This window comes from Frankliniella occidentalis, unplaced genomic scaffold (assembly GCF_000697945.3).
Source record: "Frankliniella occidentalis isolate FOCC.00 unplaced genomic scaffold, Focc_3.1 Scaffold115, whole genome shotgun sequence".
NCBI classification, from domain to species: Eukaryota; Metazoa; Arthropoda; class Insecta; order Thysanoptera; family Thripidae; genus Frankliniella; species Frankliniella occidentalis.
The window spans coordinates 707,867-720,919 of NW_026267243.1; the positions used below are offsets into that span (position 1 = coordinate 707,867).

The window sequence follows — 13,053 nt, forward strand, 5'->3', positions numbered from 1 at the left end:
ACATTACTAAAAATGTAGTTTATAACTGGTGTACTTTAAAAACTCATTCAATCTTTGGAATAACCAAATCCACCAAAAAACTTAGCGCATGGAAATTTTGTAACTCAAAAGTTTACGTAAATTTAAAATATTCTATGAGCTAGTTTTATTTGGAAAATTTTGTCATCCTATATGGCTCAAACTAATCCAGAAAGTAACTACTATAACAATTAGGATTGTCAGTATAGTCTTTCCTTAACAATGAGAAAGAAAAGTCTGCTGATGAGCAACTTTAAATTTTCTTATAATTTTAAGAATCTATTAGTTACAAGTTTTTGGTATTTTAGTGCAAAATGTACAATGATAGTACTTAGTTTATGACTCTAAGCCATTGTTTTTAGTAGTAAGAGTAAGTGAAGGTAAGCGAGAAGCAAGCGGCGGCCTAGCCAGCCAACCAGGCGGGCCGGGGGCGCCGGGCTCGTCGCGTACCGCTGAATTTGCCATAGGGCGCTGAATCGCGCAGGGAATGTTTATACGCGTCCCGGAGGTCATATCGCAGACGTGCCCGCCTTCGCGCCCACCTTTGCGGGTTCGCGGCCACTACCCCCCGGCACAAGGCGGGCAGGGGCTCTGCACATACGCGCACGAGCAAGGGCTGCTCGTTCAGCACTTCACATTATTTTTTATAATACCGATTGGGGGAGGGGTGGGGGTGGGGGGGGTGCTTGACTATCAGGTCCGCCTCGGTGGCGGGATGGCGGAGGTTGTAAGCGGATCTGGCCTAATTTGGGCATCACGTAATAAAAGGGCCCTCCAACAGGGCGTATCCGCATGGGTTTGTTTTCCTTTGCCCCCACAGAAGTGGTATATCAAATAAATAATAGGCTTAACGCGCGAAAATTGAACGCCAATGGGAAGGTTCTTCTGAAACCTTGGCACATTTCTTATTTGAAGATTGACACATTTCTCACCTCATTTAATGTATTTATTTTTTCCCGGCATCGAAATCAACTTGATGCGAGCGAGTGACATTGCCCCGCTCGTCACGCGGAAATTCCGTGGAAGGTGGACACGGCGCGGCGCGGCGCGGGGCGGGGCGGGCCGGGGCGGCGGGCGGGAGCACAGTGGCAAGGTGGCGCGGGGCAGGGTGGGGCTGGAGGTGGGCCGAGGGGCTTGTCCCGCAAAAGCCCCAGAGGGGTGGTGGGGTAGGATGGAGGGAACTCAACGAATATGTAGATATTAATTATCGCCTCTGGGTTGAAAGGGCGACCAGCTCCGACAATAACAGGTTGTTAGAATAATGATGGACTTCTGAAACCTTTCATTTTTTTTTTCAGAAAGCCAAATAAAGAAAAAGGCAATATTTTCCCCAACATTAATGTGTTTAGCTTTGCTTATGTAGCCAAGTGAAAGAAGTGTACTGAAAATTTCAAATTATCTTTGTATTTGTCTTCCTGTGTCAGTGACAGTGGAGCATGTTGACAGAAATGTCATCAGTTCAGTTCATTCAAAAATTCATGACAAAGAAGAGGGGGGAAAGTCGGAAATTAACAAAGTTACAGAAATATGAATTTCTCATTGGTCTGATACGAGCTTCACACAGTGACAAAACTGCACAAATCTAGTGGCAATAAAATAACCACAACAAACGGGAAGGTTAGAAACACAGGTATCAAACTTCAACTCGTTTGACAGATCGGGGACGTTACCAACGCCATGCGACGAACCAATACGATAACCAACATTTTTCGACGTCCCAAGAAATATACTCATCTACACTCTAACACATTTGCCCGACATCAGAATAAACATTAAATGAACAAAATGAGAGACTTACCAAATGAAATCTTTGCAGTGGCTGCAGAAGGTGGGTTGTTTGAAGAACCGTGGAATAAACTTGTGATCTTTCACGTTGTACACATTTTTCTTCTTGAGAGCACCTTTGCGTCCGCGAAGTCGCAGGGCAAATTTTGTGGTCATGTCCCCCGCGCCGGGGGCATCATCTTGAACGTTTTCCTCGTCTGCCATCCTTCACACACAGTTGACAGCTCTGCAAGCCGAGAGCTCAACTGCTGCACTGCCGTGTACAACGAAGCCCTTCTCTCAATAACAAACCAAGTTCAAAATAGAAATTCAGCCAAGGCAGTATCTTCTGCTAGTCTTCTTTTTCTCGCCTTGCTTTTTCTGACAGTAAGTAGCTGGGCACGAAGCGGCCAGGGTCCTTTTGGTAATCTGACCGCTAAATGACCAGATATTTCCGCAGAGTTTAAAACGTACCGATAGTTTCACAATGCCACTTTTTTGTACTTTTATATCTTTTGAACTCCAACTGTGAGCGAAATATGATGTAAATTTAAAGAAAAGTATCCAAAGAAAGTGTGGGCGTTGTTTCTTCGAAGTACCAATAGGTGGCGCCACCATGCAGACAAACGTCGGCCTCGTCGGCGCAACGAACAACGAACGCAACGCGACGCCTCGCCGACCCCCCACGCCCTTCTCCTTCCTAGTCGCTGGCTCGCGACTCAGTTGGAACGAGCGAAATGGCTCTTGTGGTCGTGGAATATTCTTCTGTCGAAGTGATTTGCTTTTGGAAATCATCAGGAACCGTACCGTCCCGAGTTAAGCGAAGGTATGTGTCTTTTATCATTTTGCATCGATCTGTGAAAGTTTTTAGGGTGTAGCGCGTTCTCAGAGAGAGAAATTTGGGAAATTCTGATCGCCTTGTGGTGAGGGGGCTGGTAGGCGAGTCCGACTGTCATGGCGGACCTATGAAACGTTTCGATTTCGTCCTGTTAACGAAAACTCAACGATCAGAGAATTGCAACGTATTGCACCATAGACAAAGAAATCAAATGATACCGTATAATTTTATGTAGGTACTAGTTTTATATCGTATGCTGTCATTTTACATTTAAGCGGTATTCTCGTTTTATTTGGCAAAATTCTGATGAACTCTGTTACCAAGTGACTCAAGATCCATCAAATCTCACGATTTTCTTAAAATTTTCTCTAAATTATCCGTTTTGGTGTTTGCTAAACGGAGTTATTATTCTGAATCATTTTTAATTGCTCTTTCACATTTTTCCTCATTTGGCTTCCTACACATAATTTTTAACTTAACAATAATAATTATATATTTTTGGGAATTAAGGAAATTTTTAGTCTAGTTTTGAAATTTTATTAATTACTGATACTTTGATTATTTTGCATAAATTTAAATTCCTATTTTATAAGGGTCAAGATTTAAGCACAAGGGATATTAGACTGGGAAATAACTTTGTTTCTTTTTTTTAAATATGTATTAAATTTTCCTTTTTCTTCTGTTGCAGATCTTGCGAACGTTGAGTAGTGCGAAGTGTATCGGAACTTTCGTGTCATGCTGGAAGAAAATCCTAAAATGGTGTGTGAAGTTGGCCCTGTGCGCACAACGTGGGAATCTAGGGAGAGGAGAAAACGCCATCGTCGAGGGAAGAAGCGGCACTCAGGCAGAACCTTGGCGGTGCACCCGCCTGACCTGCATTTGAGTAAGTCTGGCGGGGAAAGGGGAACTGATGAGGACTCATTTGAGTCAGGGTCAGAGATGAGTCTTTTGGGTTCTCTTACCCCCAAACATGTAGGCAACCATCGTCCCTCTCAGCCATCTTTAAGACCTGTCATCGTCCCCAAAGCCCCTGAGAACTCCACACAGTTCTTGATTGACGATCACGAAGATTCCACCCAATTCTTTAATTTTGAGGACAGTTATAAGTCACCAACTTGGTGTGGGCCTATGGATGATCCTGATGCCTACTTTCCTGCTGATTGTAATGAAGATGAGGATGCGTTCAGTCAAATGTATTACATGCGAGATTTTGAGTCGGAGTACCAAAGTGCTAGGGAAGAAGTGCTGTTGGATTGGAGTAGAGAAAGACTATTTGAAGAAATACAAAAATTGGAGAGGAAGGCTCGGACATATGAAGAACTTCTCAGCATGCAAGACCCATACAAAACCCTTGCAAGTCTTCAAGAGCAACTTATTCATCTTCAAGAAGAGAACAGGCAGTTGCAAGCTGCACTGAGATCAGATCGCAGTAGCAGTAATTCTACTTCTGACGAAGAGGTCAGTCCTTGCAGACGTCAGCGTGCTGATACAGCGTCAGATCTGGTCATGGTCGTTGCTCCTCTGTCTCTTCAAGATGGATCTTTCAAAGATCAAAGTCAATCTTTAATTGAGACTCACCACTGTGCAGTGTCAGAGGTGGAATCCTAATATTTCATCTTCCAGTGCTTGATGAAATGTTAAGGCAAGTGTTGAACAATGTACTGCTCTTGTGTATAGTATGCTGAAAGCAAATGCAGACAGCCTTAACAAAATGACTGCAATGTGATATTCATTCTGTACACTGCAATGAACAAAAGATGACGCTTATTATCTTGATAAATGTACATAGCGGTACCTAAAATGAATGAAAAAAATGGTCTCATTGTTGAAACTTTGGAGTGGCTCACATTCATTCAATGATTTTTACCAATTACACCTGTGATTCTTATTAGTTATCTGACATATGTGAACATACTTAGTAGGATAGCTGTATTTTATTTTCAGTGTATATATATGTTAAGAAAAATTGAATATTTTGTTCTAGTGCACCTAATTATATAGCTTGTTTAGATTATCAAAAATCTGCTGTGCCCTCTGCTTGATTTGTGCTTATTTGAGCCTAAACATAAAGACAAGATATTTCTTTTGTTGTATCCTGAGCTGATCTGCAGATGAGGAGGTTCTGAAACTCATCTCATAATAATTTGCCATGACCTGTTTTTTTCCTCCTTGTTTTAACGTGTTAGTTTCATGTAATATTTTGATTTAAAAGCAAAGTTAAGTTTCATTACTTGTCTTCAATTACAAAATTTGGAATTTCATCAACTTAGCTTTCATGTCGAATAACTTCAAGCCAAAAATAAAAAAAAGAACCTTTGATTTCAGTATTGACAATAACATGTAAGATTGGCCATATTCTGTTAGTCAGTTTACATATTACATTATAATGTGAAGAGACTGATCATTGTAAATTATTTATTTATTTTTCAAAACAAAACCTACAAAAAAAAAAAATGATTTGCAAGAATGTACCTGTGTAACAGTTATGTACTTGTATGGAAATCATGCTAAATTTCTCATGACTTTTGTGGTTGTGTGCGCTGTCAAAGTTGTGAAGTGCCGGCAAACCTGCATTTAAAATTTTATTCTATCTTCTTTGATCTGCAACTTTCAATTTGTTTCCTTAGGGTAGGAGTTGTCCTGTAGTATTTTAATTAAAATGGAAGATTGGTGGTCTGTGATGCAGTAGTCTTAGTTTTAGTCCTTACCTTCTTCATTTATATATTTAATTGGCTATAATTCTATTGCTGTGGACATTACCATGTTTTTCATACCAAATTCTACCTGTACCGCCTGTCTTTAATTATTTTAAATTCATGAAAGGTTTCGAAGTTTTCCGTTCCCAGGCATTGATGATAGAAATAAGTGAAGATGCTAGCACTTACAGCATATTTTGTTGTGAAAATTGTCTACACTTGTTTCTTGCTGTTTCTTATAGGTTTACTGAGTATAAAATTTTGTTTCTACATGTTTGTTAAGCACAGATGTTTTAAATCCCAGTGTGCTTTTGATTTCTGTGCATTTATGATCTTTGTGGAGTATATCCTTCAGACTTTTGAATGAGAGTGTATCACCTTTTATTACCTTTGTTTTAATTTTAGAAGCTTTTCTTAACCCTCAATTACAAATTACTTTGCATCACATTTTCTTTTGCAGCATTAATCATACCAAATTGATGTTAGAAATGCATGTCACTATTGAACTTTATGGCCCCATACCTTTAGTTTATGTTTGCATGTTGGATGGACAGCTACCAGTAATACGAACTGCGTTCTTTACGAGTGTCGTCTATTCAGGGTTTTAGATAGGTGGGTAAATGAGTGATATAGCACAAAATTCTTCTTGTCATCTTCACAAAACAATTTGTGGCATGTGTTTATCTGTGGTAGTGTTCTGGGTTTGCGTTCTCTATCTTCCTCTGTTCTTTCATATTTGATCTTTCTCAGTGATAAATTGGACTTTGTTACCCCATCTTAAAAAGTTTAATGTGCAAAAAGCGGTGTACATAATTTGTATAAATATAAGTGAAAGGATACATGTTACATACATATTGTTTGGGTAAGGACTATGTTATTTAGATTTGGATCCCTATATTTTAAGTGTGAGACCTTTTAATAATAAACATAGATGTGTTCAGTGGATGCTTTTTGATTAAACCCCGCTTTTTCTTTAAGCTAGGGGCTGCCATTAGAAGTTCAAAAAAAATGAGATTATGGCACTTCAAAAACGAAATATAATAAAAGTTATTGTGGTTAAAAATTATAGGATGGGTAATGTTTGTGACAATTCGTGTGACAAAGGAATGTCAGTTTTCTTTGTGAACAATTTCATCAAGAAGATTCACAAATGTTTGGCATCTCAAAATACATTTCATGAGTTTCCATCGTAATACGCACAAGACACTAACACTTATACACTCGCCATCACGCCAAAATGCGATTCCCTTGGTTACTTTGGGGGTCTTGTAGGAGTTATTCTTCTTTTATACATTTTTTGTTTGTTGTGTCCTGCTTGAGACTGGTGACTGGTGGACATAATCTAGGGGTCGGGCTCCGGCTAGCTGTTCGGTTCGCGATGCTCGGAAAGAGAAACCGTCCATCGTGAGAAACGGGAGCGACAGAGACAAAAGACGCCCCTCCTCCCCCCCCTCCTCCCACCGGCCGCCCTGCTCCGGAACGCGCCGCCCAAGTCGGTCGAGCGTAAGCTGGCCCTGCCTGAGAGACGGGGCAGCGCCTCGGCGGTCGGCCCAGCGTACTCCGCACGGACTGTGCAGGGTGCGTGCGGCCGTTGGCAACCAACAAACATGCGGCTGGGGGGGGGGGCGCACGAGCAGGCACGAGCCGGACCCGGCAGGAGGGGCAGAGCATAGAGATCTCTGTGCGCTCGCCTCGCCGGCTGGAGCTTCGCAGTTCGCTCTAACAAAGCTTGGCGTGTTCGCGTTCAGCTTCGCCCGCTTTACTGCTGCTCTACCCCCACCCCGCTCCCGACCGGTGCTTACGCTGAAGCGACTTGAGAGACGGCGGGGAGCGAAAAACACGGGCGTGTGCAACACAGGTTAATTACATGGATATGGCTGGTGCCGTGGAGCCCTAGACAGGCGTTGCGCCACGGGCTGCCACGGTACGGCGGGGAGGGGCGGGCGGCGCGGTGACGGTCACGGCCGCCCACTGGCATACTGGCGGGCCTGGCGGGCCTCCGCCCCGCGCCAATACACCCGATACCTGCCGCCTGCCCTGCCCCTGTGCGAACACGCCCAAGGAAACTCGCGCGCCCAAGAGTATTCATTTCCCATTTCTTTCAGTGGTTGAAAAAATAAAGTTTATCCGTGGTAATTAGCCGAACTGGGGTTAATGGTTACCACTTGGTCTAGGCCTGAAATGTCTTTTAAAGTAGACCTGGCTTCCCCAAGCCGCAGGTGCCAGGAAGTTGTACTTCGGAACCCGAGTCAGAATATGAGGCCACATTTTGGTCACGTATGGCTATGTATACGCGCGAGTGTGTGATTCAATGATTCTTCGCTCCGCAATGGCCAAGAATTGGTCTATCAGAATAATGGGCGAAATGTCACAAATTCTGTGCTTGATCGGATGAGCACAATTTTTTCTCACTCATTTTGGGCAGGAAACCTCAACCAAGGCAGGGTTTGCTGAAGGTTGCTACGTGTACCGGGTGGCTGATAAACCCCGCTCACTGTAGTTATGCAGTACCGCACGCACGGGTGCGGACGGGTTGCCTATTGGCTCAGCCCGCAAGTGGACAGGGGCGGTGGGCAATCCCACTCACGCGTCCGATTGAGCGAGGTCAATCAGCCACCTGATACAGAGGCCTGCGTCAAGAGAGGCATTTCCGTTTTTGCGATTTGAAATGGACTCGTGACCACATGGTGGTCACGTCGAGGGCGGGCCGCTTGCCCGGCGTTGGTGGCTTTGGTCGCGTGGCGGAAGCGCGGCGGGCTGGGCTGGTGGCTGACGTGCGCGGCCCCACGGAGCGACGCACGCCCAGGACGCCTCCGGATAGCGCACCCTCCCTCGCCTCCGCTGCGCCTTTCGGACGTGCCTCGTCCCGTGCCGTGCCGACGTGGCTGTACGACTCCGAGCCGTTCAAACGATTTTGACGGGTCTTCCCTCGTTGCGGATCGATCGCTCGCCTTCGGGGGGCGCAGTATAGCCAACGCCGCCGGTCCGCCCGCCCTTTAGGGCCCTTGCCCATAAAGCGCGCGGGCGCGTCCGAGTGCACGGGGGGCACTTGATGGCTTTCACCAGGAGGGGCTTTGCGAGTGTCAGTTTACTCCACTCACAGCCTCGCGCACCCGGCAGATAGCACCTTGCCCTGGTGATGTCATGTTGATATGGGGCTGTGGGCTGTGGGCGGGCAGGCGCAGTCAGTTTTTTTAGGGAAAACGAAGGGGGGGGGGGGTCACCCCACCCCCTCTCCCTCAGTTAGCCCTAAGAAACAGCCTGGGAGGCGGGCAATGCGCCGTACAAAACTCCTGTGTCTAGGCCCCAAAACTCTGCCTGGGCCGCGAGGGAGGACTTCCCTCCTCTCCTCGCTGGTCGTTGTTTACGTCCGAGAGCCGTCCTTGCGAAATGTTTGGGCCGAATCGTCCGAGTTTGCCCCCACCTTGGCGGCACGGTCGCGGTGTTTTTGTTTGTCTTCCTTTCTCATTACTAAACGTGGCTGTGGCGGGACTTGAACCCGTGCCAGCTTGGGCCAGAGGCGTGCCCCGGCCCCGTGGTGCAGCAGGCTGCAACTGTAAGCGGCGGCAAGGTGGCGCTGCAGCGGGGGGGCTCTGGCGGGCCTGACGGGCCGTGGCGTTCCCTTCCCCTCGCCGCACCTCCCCCTCGGCGGGGACGTTGCCACGGGAACGGGGCGTGGCGAGGCGTGGCGACTTGTAAGCCTCTCGTCTAGGGGGCTCGTCTAGTTCTAGGAGAAAGCGAAGAGACGCGCTGGGCTCGTTGAGGCGGGTCAGGTCGAAACGTTTGCCCCGCCACGCGCGCGCCCTTTTTACCGACGTAACGTTTGATTGGTTTATTGAGCGCGTCGTCGACATGGAACGTTGGAGAAACGTTTTCGTTTGGTATCGGCGCGGGCCGACCGCGTCTTGCTTGTAGGCTGGTGTAGGTGTAGGTACACACTGTGAATCCGGGGTGTCCAGCAGGTAGGCGACAAAGTCGCCTCACCCGTAAAACCAGGCGATCTATAGATTTCTGCTATTCTGACTTATCTGTTCTTCCGGGTAATTGCATTGTACGAGTCCATAGGCATTCCACCCATTGTGCCCATGCAAAGAACCAGAAGGTGTCCAGCAGATAGTCGACGTAAAGTCGACTACCCCAGAAGCGCTACTGCATTAAGGGGGGATCCTAGTGTAGCGTCTCAAAAACAAGGGTAATTTTAGGAATTATTTTAAAAAAAACTATAGCTCTTATCAAACTGTACAAAACACCGTTTAAAAGATGGCAGTTTCATCTACAAAACTAAAGTAAAAACGTCCTGATCGCTTGAAAACTGCGGCGACACGCCCTGGTGGAAGATGGCGTGTCACAGGTGTTGCGCTATGCTGGCCGTACACTTTCCCACGGACTGGTGCGTCTAAAACAGTCGTACGAAACGGTGTTTTGTTCAGGAGGAACCTGGCTATGGTCGGTACTAGGATCTTTACGATAAAATTATTTTTAGTATTTTTTTGAGTAAGTCAAACTTTTAGTACTGAAGTTGAGGTAAAAATTTTCAATGTTTTAATTTATTTTTAATATGAAGGGCACCTCCGATCCCAGATCTTCTAGTACCGACCATAGCCAGGTTCCCCCCGAACAAAACACCGTTTCGTACGACTGTTTTAGACGCACCAGTCCGTGGGAAAGTGTACGGCCAGCATAAAACTACATGCTCCCTTGTAGCAGGCCGTGTCGCCACAACTTTGAAGATACTGAGACGCTTGTTTTTGCATTTTTTGCATTAAAGTGCCATCTATTAAACCATGTCCTCAAATTTTCGATACGAGCTACAGTATTTTAAATACAAAATTCGCAAAATAAGCATTGTTTTTGAGCCGCTACACTAGGATCCCCCCTTAATGCGCTTCAATGCGCATTGAAATGCACATTAAAGGTCACACCTTGGTGACGCATTAAATGCGCATTACAGCGTAATGCGCACTAAATGCGCATTAAATGCTGTAATGCGCATTTAATGCGTCACCAAGGTGTGACCTTTAATGTGCATTTCAATGCGCATTGAGCGCATTTAATGCGGTTGGCGCTGGGGTAGTTTTGCGGGTCAGGCGATTTTGTCGCCGACCTGGCTGGACACCCGGGATTTACAGAGTAATGAGCGGCGCGGTAGCCTTCTGTAATATTTACGAATCCGTAGGAATGGGGGCGCGTTGACGTGTACGTCGCCATAGCGATGTAATGATGTCAATCATTCAATTATTGTCGGATCGTGTGACAGACCTTGGCCTATCAAAGTCACGCTCCGTTGTACGATCTTTATAGCTGTGCGTTTGCGTCGTTCACTGAGCGAATGACCAGCACAAAGAGATTCGCGCGGTCGCCAAATCGCAACTTTTACTTTCCGCTTATTTTGCACCGTTTTCGCTGGTAGAAGCAGCGAAAACCTTCGATACCTCGCCACGTACCGCCGTGGCGAATTAGTCGGCCCACCCCTCCCGTGGTGGTTATATATCCGGTTTGCGAATTTCCTCTGCGAGTAAGCGGTTGGCCTCCGTGCGTTCCGCGACAGGTCTGCAGCACAAGCCAGCAGAGGAGGGGCTCGCCCCAAAATGAAAACTAACACTGTCCAAAAAACAAAAGTCCCGAAAAGTTAAACGGAACTAGTGTGACATTTTCTCAAGCAGTTATGTATGCGTAGTTTCCAGTTTCCGCGTGCGATTGAATGCAAAGACATAGTATGGGATAGCATTTTACACTTTTGGGGGGAGGGAGACACGAACGTCAGCAAATGGGTCGAGGTTCAGTTCAGTGAGGCTTGCATACGCACAGGTGTTCGTTGTGGCAGACCAGCCACTGTACTAAAATTCATTTCGTAAAAAAAAAGAGAGAAAAAAAAATAAAAAAATTGGAGAAAGAGAACTTTATTCTTATTTATGCTCACCTAAGAAAACATATTTTAAAAAATGACTTTAAAAAATGAAATTAAAGATCACCCTTTGACACTTTTGGTGAAACATTTTAGTATGTACAGTTTCGAGACTGGGTGCAAGACCATGTTATTTCTTTGAACTGTCCTACGTCATTTGTTGCCGCACCTGCCGCCGCCGCCTAGCACTCGACCTCTTAATTCGTGGGTCCTTCAGCGCCGCCTAATCGCATGTTTTACTTTGTACTGTACGAAGTGCTTCAAATATTTGATGATTCCCGGCTGGCCCCGCATCAGCTGATAATCTCTTGAAGTTTTTTGCTCCCCTTATAAAAACGATTGCATACTTGACATAGCACTTTTTATTTTTTTTCGTCATTTCAATATGCGCAATTTATTTGTAACAGTGTGCTAAACCATTATTCACTTCTTTTTTATTTTCAAAGGCGATATGGGGAGTGGGAGAACCTCTCCCATTTGGAAGTATATCTAACAGAAGTAACTTTCAAATAAACTTGGCCGAACAAAAAGAACTTCATCGTAGCCGGCCCGACGCGCGGCACAGTTCGAAACGAGTGCGACGCGCGTGTGTGTTTTTGTGGTGTCTGCCGGTGAACAAATGGTCTAATCCAAACGCGGACGGGGCGCGGCGAGCCCAGCAACAACGTGGAGGTGGTGACCTAGGCGGTTGTCTAGTAGGGGGGAGGGGGGGGGTCTCTATTTTGAGCAGGAGGCTCTTTGAGTGGGGCCGGTGCAGCCGCACGACCATTGCTGCCCAATGAGCTGCTTTGCTCGCGCTGGTGTGGCCAGTCCTAAGGAGGATGAGCTCAGGCAAAAACAATTTACGGACCCGTTTTTATTATGAAATGCCTCACGCAAACGCGCTGTCGTTTTGACTTGGATTTGTGAACGTGTTGACTGGACTAGGGCGGCGAGGGGCGGAGAGCGGGGGCGCTCAACGCTCACAGACCGGGAGCTCTCCAGAGCACGCCCCCCGCTCTCCATCAAACGCTAAACGGATGCCGCGTCCTCTCTCCCCGGCTCTACACGACGCGGGAGCTTTCCGCTCGGGCTTTCCGCCAATCGGCTGCGATCGGCTCGCTCGGTCGGCCCGGCGGGTGGGGTTTAGCAGGGGCCCGGCTCTATTCCGCGTGATCCCGCCCCCAGCCGCGATCCATCCTCGTTTATTATTTGACCCTCTATATCCCCCTCACCGTTACCACCCTAACCCTTTCCATCCTCGTCTCACAACAACTTTCTTCGCTCGCTGGGTCAAAAGCAACCCGTGAGTCAGATAACTGCCCTTCGGGCAGAGCAGTGCTGCTGCTGCTGCACCAGACGACACTGAGTGGGCTGCTGCTCCGCGCGCCACCTGAACGCCCCTCCTCCTCCTCCCCTCGCAGGGGTGTGTGCGTGGACGAGGCGAATCGATCGCAAAACATTGCGTCGCGATACACACGTCGGAAATATTCGCCCGGACATAACTTCCTAAACTCACCAGTATCTATGTTATAAATAACCTTTTGTTAAGGAAAATGGCCGCGAGGAGTCATTAAATGTGTAAATATACTTACCTGTCGTGGATTTCTCTCTATTGTATAGTATAATGTGGACTTAGGTTTTGGTTACGTTGTTCAATAAAAGGAGTTTATTTCGGGAGTGTAGCTATGTGGTGTGACAAGGGCGGCATACGTGACGTGACGCGAGTGGCGTCTTGTTGTGGGGGCTGCCTGCCGGGGCTGCGCTGCCTGCCTGCCGCAAACAATGAGCCTGCCGCCTCCTGCTCCCTCCCCCCTCCTGCTCCCTCCTCCCTCCTGCTCCCTCCTCCGCCC

At 46.8% G+C, this 13,053-nt stretch overlaps 2 protein-coding genes across 5 annotated transcripts in view; one reads left to right on the forward strand and one right to left on the reverse strand.

The window, feature by feature from the left end:
- The window catches only part of LOC113204686 (protein kinase C, brain isozyme), a 75,637-nt gene extending 73,524 nt beyond the window's left edge, over positions 1-2,113 (reverse strand). The window contains exon 1 of one of the 4 annotated variants that reach the window (XM_026419950.2): positions 1,817-2,113. In XM_026419950.2, the coding sequence (XP_026275735.1) occupies positions 1,817-2,007 (191 nt within the window). In that variant the 5' untranslated portion in view covers positions 2,008-2,113. The remainder of the gene's footprint in view (positions 1-1,816) is intronic. The other 3 variants (XM_026419952.2, XM_026419949.2, XM_026419951.2) reach the window with 3 other exon arrangements.
- A 330-nt stretch (positions 2,114-2,443) lies between these two features.
- On the forward strand, positions 2,444-6,256 carry LOC113204687 (uncharacterized). The gene is made up of 2 exons (XM_026419954.2): positions 2,444-2,608; positions 3,309-6,256. Exon 2 carries the CDS (start codon positions 3,356-3,358, stop codon positions 4,226-4,228), a length of 873 nt encoding a protein of 290 aa, XP_026275739.1. The 5' UTR covers positions 2,444-2,608; positions 3,309-3,355; the 3' UTR covers positions 4,229-6,256.
- The last annotated feature ends 6,797 nt before the right edge of the window (positions 6,257-13,053 follow it).